At 39.2% G+C, this 10458-nt stretch overlaps 1 protein-coding gene across 1 annotated transcript; it reads right to left on the bottom strand.

The window, feature by feature from the left end:
- Window positions 1-35: 35 nt before the first annotated feature.
- LOC131360153 (guanine nucleotide-binding protein subunit beta-4) lies at window positions 36-10171 on the bottom strand. Its single transcript, XM_058400278.1, has 10 exons — window positions 9986-10171; window positions 7669-7771; window positions 7519-7557; window positions 6370-6476; window positions 5976-6039; window positions 5101-5263; window positions 4610-4676; window positions 4281-4482; window positions 3239-3455; window positions 36-2360 (listed from the first exon to the last, which is right to left on the bottom strand). The coding sequence occupies exons 2-10, from the start codon at window positions 7723-7725 to the stop codon at window positions 2254-2256; spliced, it is 1023 nt and encodes a 340-aa protein (XP_058256261.1). The 5' UTR covers window positions 7726-7771; window positions 9986-10171; the 3' UTR covers window positions 36-2253.
- Window positions 10172-10458: the final 287 nt, after the last annotated feature.

Genomic DNA, 10458 nt, shown 5'->3' with positions numbered 1-10458 from the left:
TCTGTGCATAAGTTAACACGATTAAAGGCAACAGATTTGGTTAAAAGTTTTATTTAATACAATATCAACTTATAGTAACACCATTATCACCAAGCCACTGTACAAATATGAAAAAAACAAAAATTGGTATGACATATATATCTCAAACAATTAGTCCACATGATGGCACTATAAAATATATCAAGGCACAAAAGCCTTGTTTTTACTGGCTTTAAACATTAAAAAAAAAAGCAGGGACTGGTAACTACTTCAGCTTAGTGGCCCTGCCCTGTTCCACTTGATTTTAAAGTCTTACAGTGTTAATACAGTTTCTGTTGGCCAAAATCCATACAACTTCAAAAATCAGCAAATCAACACTTCATTCTGCAGTTAAAAAAAAATAATAATGACCATAGGAACAGCAATGCAGTTAATGCCGTTTGGTCATCAGGGAAACACTCGCTACGATGATACAGTCTGCCATACACACATTTAAGCACCAAGGTTGTACATGTGACTGCATTCTAACACACTGTGTCCACTACACACACACACACACACTTGTTAAAAATAAAACAAATGATTGAGAAAATCCCTCGGAACGTTCCACAGTCAAGTTGAACAATGGCACAAAAATGGGTAGAAAATAGCCTGGGAATGTTTTGACGAACGATTAAGAAGATTAAGGCTTAAGGCCTGGTTTATAATACAAAACAAACAAAAAAAATGACTTAATGGTCTGGCTATATCAAATGTACTGCTAGGAATTGCTATAAATGTCAATGAACACTGCCAATTGTTTGGTTCCTTTGGTTGCTGCTGGTACAAACTGATAAAAGAATGAAATACTGCATTGTTTATGAGTGAAGGCAAAACAGGCACAACGCCTTCTGCACAATGTATCTATAGTGTTCTTCATTAACAGAGGCCTAACCTTAGATACTAAAACTATGCTACAAACCCGACCCAACCAATAAACATAGTTCATTCAGGCCATCGTAATGTAAATTGCTTTAGAACAGGGGTGTCCAATCTTATCCAGAAAGGGCCGGTGTGGGTGCTTTCAGTAGACTCAGATGTGGCTTCTGCTCAGTTGGAATGAAAACCTGCACCCACGCCGGCCCTTTGCGGATAAAATTGGACACCCCTGCTTTAGAATGACCTACAGACTGATAACTGATCATACACTGCACAGATCTGGGTCTTTTTCATAGTCTCAGTAGCACTTGGAAGGTTTGAATGTGTTTTCAGGCAGATGAAAAATGAGCAATAGTGCAGAAAAAAAGTAACCTTCTACATAATGATACTAATTCGTGTCTGGGATTATTTTGGCCACCAAAAAAAACCCAGCATTTATTATGCTGTGATGTGCTTGTACGTTAACGCTAGGGTTCAAGTTTTTGCATGGCAGCGGTATCCTGGTAGATCAGTGCAGAATCTGCTATCAAAGGCAATACAAGACTATATGTAAGCTAACAGCTTCTTAATTTGGCTCAATTCCAGGAGAAAATCAGGGATCGTGACTAAAAGAAAATTTAGGGACTTAAAATAATTAATACCACAGCAGCAAACACGTTTTGCGGACATTCCTTGTTACGTGGCTGCTAGTTACACACAAAAGTCCATAATGCCCTTCTTCAGCTATCTAGTATCGTAAGGTCTATAATATTTTTTATATCCAAAGGAAATGGGTAAAAATCATTATTGAAGCCATTTTTACTGCTTATGCCAAATAGTCTCCAACTCATCATATGTACTTAAACTATTCAGAAAGCCCCTGTGCTTTATTTATTTAATTTCTGATAAAATCGGCTCTTAAAAAGTGCTTTCTTTAAATTTTTTTAATTTTTTTTTAAATGCAAATGGCCGCATGTGCTAAAGGGCTCTCGCATTCTGTTAAAAAAAATATCCTGGACTTCAAATATACTGTAAATGATGTATCTCCAAAACAAACAGATATAATGGGTTGCGATCAAAATACAAAAATATATACAATACCATTGTGTGAGCATATATATATATATATATGGCATATACATGGCATAATGCTGTACATATATACCATATTTATATTCATGTACTGTACATATGTATGTACATAAAGCACAATGATTCCTCCATCGTTTCTCAATAACCTCCTGTCTGACCACAGTTGAGTCAGCCTGGGCCTCTTTGCAGGAATGTGTCGTAATAAGTGAATACAAAAGGCATGTTGTTCTCACAGTTGAGACCTGTAGTGATGGTGCAGTCCGCCATAAAGTCCAGCTGTCAGGCTCAGTTCCAGATACGGAGGAAGCTATCCCAAGAGCCTGTGGCCACGGCCATGCCGTCATTCGTCACACCTAGACAGCTGACCCTGTTGTCATGGCCGGCGAGGACACCTGGGTAAGGATACGAAAAGTGAATGGTAAGAGTATGGTAGGAAGAAAAGGAAGTAAAAACATATATAAATATGGGTTTGCTATACTTGAGATCTTGTTTGTTCAGTTCTGATGCTTCAACCCACATAAACTGGAATTACTACCTCTCCTAAAATGCTTGCAGTATCTTGATGTATGAAATTTAGAGCTAATTCTGAGGTAGGTGGCTGACCTGGCTGGCACCAGTTGAATCAGCTATCAAACGCCTGCATTAAACTACCCTAAAAATATTCTAAATATGTAACACTAGCATAGATATCACACAAGAAGGGCAAGGCATAATGTATTTCAATTTAATGTCAGATTAACATTTAAATGGAGCTTATACAACGTTCTGCAGTCTGCTTGAACACGTCATATAGTCTTAAAACGACACCGGACTCCCTTCATCCTGATTTTGAAGATAACTCTAACCTTTCACGGGCCAGACATCAAGCATCCATTAGAGAGTTGTGGACATTTTATCAGTCAGAACTGCCTACACTGACAAAAAAAATATAAAATCAGACTCACACACAAGATGACCAACCACAGCCATCTCTTGTAAATTTGCAAGATTATCTTGTTTACTCATCACTACTGTCTTTAAAACAGAACCATTTAACAACTTTTAAAGATGGGATTTCTTGGAAACATGCACAGAAGTGTAGAGGACCAATCCTCATTCAACATCAATTCATTCAAACCTCATTCAATCCAACATTCAAATTCTGAAGCCTGTGACCAGAAACATAATCAGGGCAACGAAGCATCCTCAGACCCTCGTGATTCCAAAGCTGAGGAATAAGTTAACAATCTTAGAGAATGTACATGACGGAGAACGGAAAGGGTTGCCTCACCTGCTCTCTCGCCCTTCAACGTGTCCCAGACATTGCAGTTGAAGTCGTCATAGCCGGCGAGCAACAGGCGGCCGCTCTTGGAGAAGGCCACTGAGGTGATGCCGCAGATGATGCTGTCGTGCGAGTACATCATGAGCTCCTGATCCGCACGCAGGTCAAACAACCTGCAGGTGGCATCATCTGAGCCCGTAGCAAAGGCATTTCCATTTGGGAAAAACTGCAAGACGAGGAGTTGTTAATGAACATGTGGTATGTGGTAGCTGGGGCATGTGGTAGCTTAGTGGTTAAGGTGTTAAGACTACTAATCGGCAGGTAGTGAGCTAAATTGTAAGTCGCTCTGAATAACGGCATCTGCCAAATGTAAATGAACATAGTAGAATATAAATTCAAATAAAGAATGAATACAAAAAAAAAAAAAAGGCTTTTCACACTGTGCTTAACACCAGGAAATTTTCACCCAGGGTTAACATCGCTTTTGCATTGCTAATCCCCCAGTGCGGTGGTAACAAAGACACCCAGTTAGAAATTGAACAGTGTGTTCTTCATATCGTGTGAAAACCAGGATGTGCCAACTCTTACGGTTCAGTGGTGCAGACGTGAAAAATTCGCAGAAGTTGGATATCAATGAACGGCTGGTCAACTACATATCAAACTTCAAAAGGTCAAAAAATGCAAAGGTTATTGCAAACAGAACGGCACACCTGTACTTTTTTTTCCCCCTTCACTGATGCAAAAGTGTGAGACAAGATGTTTTTTCATTACTGCAGTCACACACTGTATACATGCAATCATAGTTTTTGCCTCACCGAAAACATGCAAATAAGATTGTTAACCCAGGGTTTAGGAGTGTACAGTGTGAAATATGAGATTATAAATACCCAGGATTAACCGTTAACCCCTACTAAAATACGAGGAGTATAAATCATGAAACAAGATAACCCAGGATTCTGTTTACTCAGGGTTTACAATGACCCATGGTGATCCATTTTAAGTGTGAAAAGCCCCAGAGTGTAGTAACGTTCAAAATAAGCTTGACACTTACAGAGACGGCGTTAATGTCAGAAACATGGCCGATGAAAGTCTGTCTGCACATGCCGTCTCGAATGTCCCACAACTTGGAGGACGCGTCACAGGCACCCGAAACAAAGGTCTTGGAGTCAGGGCTGAGTGACAGACTCATCACATCACCAGAGTGGCCTGTGAAAGTGATGGTCTGCTGGGCTGTTTCGATATCCCACAGTGCACTAGAGAGCAAAGGTTCTCAATCAGCTATACTTATACTTTACTTTAAATAGATAAAAAAAAAAACAACAACAACAACAATGCATCATGGTTCTTTATCAGTTTATTTACAGTCGTTGAACCACTCACCACGTGGTGTCCCCAGAGCTGGTGACAATCTGGTTGTCGCTGATGAAGCGACAGCAAGACAAATATCCTGTAGAGGAAAGGAGACAAATATTAAAAAGAACTTTTCAGAGAATTTTCATTAATAATTTAATAATAGTGTGTCAGGACTGGTCACATGACCATGGGGGGAAAAAAACTGGATAACGCATAGATCTTGAGAGTTTACTAGAACAGTGGAAAAACTCTTTGCCTACAGAAACAGTCACGTATCAGAGATGTTTAGAAGACTAGACTGACTCCTGGTCTATATTTTGCTTAGAGGGCTGATTAAAGTTTATGGTCAGATTATTCTATTGTCAGTATTGTAGCCTTAAAATAGTTTAAAAAACAAGTGCACTGACTGTTGTTACAATGGAGACAAAAGCAGTTTTTCACCGGTCATATGGAGAGAGCAAATTGTCACTCGAGGCACCACCCTGTTGTCTTTGTTTCTGGAAGAATGAAATCTTTACCTGTGTGTCCCGGAAGTTCTCTGCTCACCCTGACGTTGCCCTCCCGAGTTTTCAGGTTGTAAATGGAACAGATGTTATCCAGGCCGCCGCAGGCCACGTAGTTTCCCGAAGGGGCGTAGGCACACGTCATCACCCAGGATGAGCGCAGAGGAATCGCATGCACCTGAGAGAGAAATCAAATATAAATTAAAAGGTGTGCTGGACTACATTTCTCTTTAAATGACAAAATAGTGAATGTAACTGGAACAAATATATTATCAGAACAAACAGATATGTATGCGTGTAAGTTTGCTTGTTTTTCCCCCAAAGAAAGCTTGCAATAAAAGTTCACAAGCCATCTGGCTGAGACCTGAAGTGTATACTGAGATGGCATTAACAGCGTTCATTTATGAAATGAAATGAAATGAAATGAAATGAAACAGCCTTTATTTGTCACATATACATTACAGCAGAGTGAAATTCTTTCTTCACATATCCCATCCTTGGAGGTTGGGGTCAGAGCGCAGGGTCAGCCATGATACGGCGCCCCTGGAGCAGAGAGGGTTAAGGGCCTTGCTCAAGGGCCCAACAGTGGCAACTTGGCGGTGCTGGGAACCGCTGAACCCCTGATCTTCCGGTCAACGACCCAGAGCCTTAACCACTTGAGCCACCACTGCCCGATGATTTATTCATCCTTTGTAACTGCCTACTCGGGGTTTAAATAAGACTACCAGTTTATTTATATGTTGGCAAAGAGAACTAAATTTGTAGGTAAATAGAACTTGAATATTTGGAGCACTGAACAGATACAGACACAGCTAGTGGCATTACTTTATACACTTCACTGTATAAAGGAATTACTTTATAAAAAAGCTTCACAGACTAATACAAGTTACCTTGTTTGTTGTGTAGCTGTCCCAGATGATTAATTTGCCATCCTGTGAGGCACTGACAAGTAACCTGAAGACAAAAGCACAAACACACCTCTATTGTCTAACAGATCACAGACATTTATCAGATCACAGAGAGTCTAAAAACTGATAAAGTGCATGAATTTGTATTTAGAATAAATGCGAGCTCAACCACTTTAAGAATGCTTTTTATGTAACATTCATCACTCAGTTATATAAAAGGCCCTCTGGAGAGACCAGAACAGGCATTCCTTACTCAAACACACACACACACACACACGTAAACAGGGAGGTATCCATTTGGAAGCAGCTACATGACAACGACATGAGAGTGGTGCCAATAAAGCATCAATGATTTTAATTCACAGCAAATCCGCACCTTGAGTCGCTGCCCCAGTGCATGGCATAGATTTTAGCGAGATGCCCCCTAAGAGTACGTCTGGTCCTCATCTGTATCCTTCCTGCCGAGTCCAGACCAGATGTGATCTAATAATAGAAGAAGAAGAAGAAACATATGAAAGTTCTCACAGCCACATCTCACCTATCACATGATTATATATAATCATATATAGACATAGTAAAATTATTATTAATTAACCAAACTAGAGATGAGTGCATTAATATAAACCTGTAAATTGACTAACGTGACAACTTCTTCTGTTTTATGATTCAAGTACCCTTTTTTGCATTCAAATACCAACTCCAGTGAGATTTTTCCAAACTGATTTTTATCATGCCAAGTCAAGTCAAGTCACTTTTACGGTCATTTCAACCATATATAGCTGACGCAGTACAAAGTGAAACGGAACAACGTTTCTCCAGGTCCCTGGTGCCATTTGTTAAAGTTGCATAATGTTTAAAAGTGTTTCTAGGAGTCATCTGACATCAAGGCAGGATACACCCTGGACGGAGTGCCAACCCATCGCAGGGCACACACACACTCATTCACTTACGCAATCACACACTACGGGGAATTTAGCCTAGAAGTATGTCTTTGGACTGTGGGAGGAAACCGGAGCACCAGGAGGAAACCCACCAAGCACGGGGCATGCATGTAACATGCAAACTCCAATGCCCATTGTTAAAAGCAGTATACAGCTAATACAGCTAATAATACATTTTCCACGATGCCTTGGAAACTTGTGAGTCGGAATAGTTTCATGAAAGGGATTTAAGTCTTCATTTCATTTACATTTCAGGTCTTATATTGTTCTGACCTGGAAATTAGCTCCACCCCCAATTCTAAAAGAACTGCTTAGCTCCACCCTAATTCCTAACATTTCATCAGAGGCGGTGCTGGGATGGGTTGGATGGCCTCACAGTTTGCCATGCAAGGAGCAGACGGCTCTAAACTACTCCTTTGGTGTAAACATATTTAAATTTGTGCACTCAAACAGAAATGAACAAAAAGAAACAACTGTTTTTCTTTCAGTACAAAATTTTACAGTGACTCATTTTTCCTGTTATCAGAGCTGATTATAAAGTTTGTGAAAACATGCGTTTCCTTGTAACACTTGTTAACACGTACCTCTTGAAGAGTAGAGTCACTACAAGCCTTTCTGGCATCCTGTTCAAGGAAGAAAACACAATGTAAGAGAAACCGGTTTTGACAGAGGAGTCATCTTCAATGCACCGTGGCGCACTTCATAACTCACTGACGTCCATTAACACCCCTTACCCGGATCTGACTGCGGAGCTGCTCGGCCTCTTGTCGTAACTGTTCCAGTTCACTCATCGTCCCAGTATGATGCGCCTGCGAGGCAGAAAAGACCAGCTGGATCCTACAACACAGACACGGAATAAGCCTTAAGTCACAGTTTGATTTTGACTTATTCAGTTTAGATTACAAATGCTATTTTACACTGAGCAGCATAAACATGCACAACATATGACTTTAATATATAAACAACACTGGTAGGTCATAGGGTGACTACCTTTATAAAACCCTACTTGCTGGTCTGAAAAATCTCCCCATGTGCTTATTACTAGTTCTATAACTTCAGCATTTCACGTTTTGATGCAATGTAAAGAGTGTATTATGCAAGAGCATGATTTGACAGAGGATTTGTGTGGAAGTAGCATTTCTATTTGTTTCCTTTCCACCCGGTAGGCAGACAGCACGCTTTCGTCACGTCAAATCTCTCAGGGATTATCACTGAGGAAAAACTTGGAAAAACTATAAGATCAACCTAGCCAATAGGATGGTGCCCACAGACAATACTGACAAAAGTGTTGCTCAGCAATGGCACCCCATTGTCCAATGTTTGGCAGCGCAGCTTGGCACTGGGCACAACAAACATGGCTTCAACATGCTGATTCAACTCCCTGCAGCATGACAGAACAAATCTGAAGCAATTAGGTGACAGAAGGATTTGTAGAATTTACCAAAGCATACATTACACAGCATACATCATCATTATCAAGACTAAGTGCACTTCAGAAAGATCAATATAATAATGACACTACAATATAGTGCACTTAAATTGCTGTAGACTGTGTTTGTGATATTCCTTGCGATTTATTAAAAACTCTCTGCAATTATAAATTAATTCATTAATCCCCAATATGTGCTTTATTCTGGTCAGGGTTGCGGTGTATACAGATCCCATCCTGGGAACACTGGGTGGAAAGTGGAACAAATGGAACATAAATGCATTAACATTGTCATTCACAATGTTTTTTTTATTCCAATCAAGCAGGAGCCACACCTGATTCAACCTTTTTAATCAGTTGATCTTGTCTTTCAGTAGACTCAGGTGTGGCTTCTGTTTGACTGAAACTAAAAACAACTGTACTCCAACTTTAGTGACTTCTGTGATTTTCGCGTTGTGTGTATACACTAATAAGTGTGATAATGATCATCAAACAATATTGTGCTGTGTAGTGAACCGTGACGGATAACATGGATTAAATAATATAACTGTAATAATGAGATTAAATAAAATAACTCTGCTTCCATAAAAAGAAGGATACAGGCACATATATGGTATTTTCAAATAAATAAATAGTATATATATAGTTTGCAAAATATTTAAGGTCTCAATTATTTCTGACAAATTGTATTTATGTTAAAAATGTTATTTCATTATTTCATATATATATATATATATATATATATATATATATATATATATATATAATTTATATATGTATATATTTAATTATCAATTATTATTATTATTTTAGCAATTCAAATAATTAAGTCTCAATGATTATTTTTGACAAATGTATTTTGTTAAGAAACTTTTTTCAAAGGTTTTTCCTGGATGTTAAAAAATGTTATTTCATATATTTAAAATAATTCTCTATTTTTTCCTCTTAAAGGCCCGCGTTGTTTGTGTATAAAAAAAAATTCTGGAGAGATTACTGTACATACTTCCCTGTTTACACCTAAAACTGAAAGTAAAAGTGTTTTGAATCTAGAAAGGAGATTTGAGAGGAGGATTACAGGTTTGATATCGAAATAATTGTGATTTTTTTTTATTATGGTAAAAGGTATTTGTTGGGGGGGGGGGGGTTAAAGAATTAAATTCAGTGCATCACATTCGCAGGCCTTGCTGTAATCTGTCTAGGTTGTGTTGCAATTGCTCTGGCAGGATCTATAAACTTCCGGCCTCCTTACCGATTTTGACATCTCAAAAAATCCCGAAAAAACACAGAAAGTGAAGCAAAAGACAGAGCAGCAAACATTGCACAGCTTCCACACACGGCTCCTGTTACTCAGTTATAACTCCCTAATATAGGCCGCATATTGACAAGTCGGTTGTAAATAACTCACTGTCTAACCTGTTTCACGAGCAAACTGTTTAACTAGCAACTACTAACTATTACTAATAACACGAAAAAAACCACAGATCCCAGTAAGGAGACACAGTCACCCAGCCTTCAGTAACACTAAACAGATCAACTTGTTGCTCGGTTTCTAAAAGCAGGAAATACAGCCGAAAAATGAGAGAAATCACAGAGGCGAGTTATTTTGTGCGCTTTAACATTACCTGAATCAACCTCGTCGTATTGCTTTGCAACCCACAGCTGATTTCAAAATCCACACATGGCGACAGTCGTAAAATAAACAGCAAATAAATCGCACTCGGTGTTAGTAACTGTAATATATTTAAAGGGCCATGCACCCCTGCCACGGTTCAACTCAATCTTCAACAAGCTGTTCTCTTCACCACACCCATAGAGAAAACGGGAACATGGCAACAACACAGGCGCGGGGGTCGACCAGTTCATTCATTTCTCACAATGCCGTACTGTGCTTCATTAAAAACACGATGCATTTACTATTTGTCCCGTTTAGAAAGGAAATCTATTTAGTATGATCGCTTTCATGACGTCAAAATGGTTTAACAGACGACTGAAACGGTTTACTCATGAGTTGATGCTCCCTCTAAAATGATGGTTTGGTCCGTCGGCTGCCTCAACACAGCGGCGGTATGAGAAACCGGAAATGTATCCGTTCGTG

Source organism: Hemibagrus wyckioides, linkage group LG10 (genome assembly GCF_019097595.1).
Source record: "Hemibagrus wyckioides isolate EC202008001 linkage group LG10, SWU_Hwy_1.0, whole genome shotgun sequence".
Taxonomy (NCBI): Eukaryota; Metazoa; Chordata; class Actinopteri; order Siluriformes; family Bagridae; genus Hemibagrus; species Hemibagrus wyckioides.
Note: the sequence above shows the minus strand (reverse complement) of the source record. Positions and strands in the feature narration are given on the sequence as shown.

Excerpts from the sequence above, each read along its gene's own strand:
- LOC131360153 (XM_058400278.1), bottom strand. The coding sequence starts at position 7,725 with ATGAGTGAACTGGAACAGTTACGACAAGAGGCCGAGCAGCTCCGCAGT. Across the intron at positions 3,456-4,280 it reads CTGACATTAACGCCGTCTCT|TTTTTCCCAAATGGAAATGC; the intron begins GTAAGTGTCAAG and ends CTCGTCTTGCAG. Across the intron at positions 2,361-3,238 it reads GTTGAAGGGCGAGAGAGCAG|GTGTCCTCGCCGGCCATGAC; the intron begins GTGAGGCAACCC and ends ATCCTTACCCAG.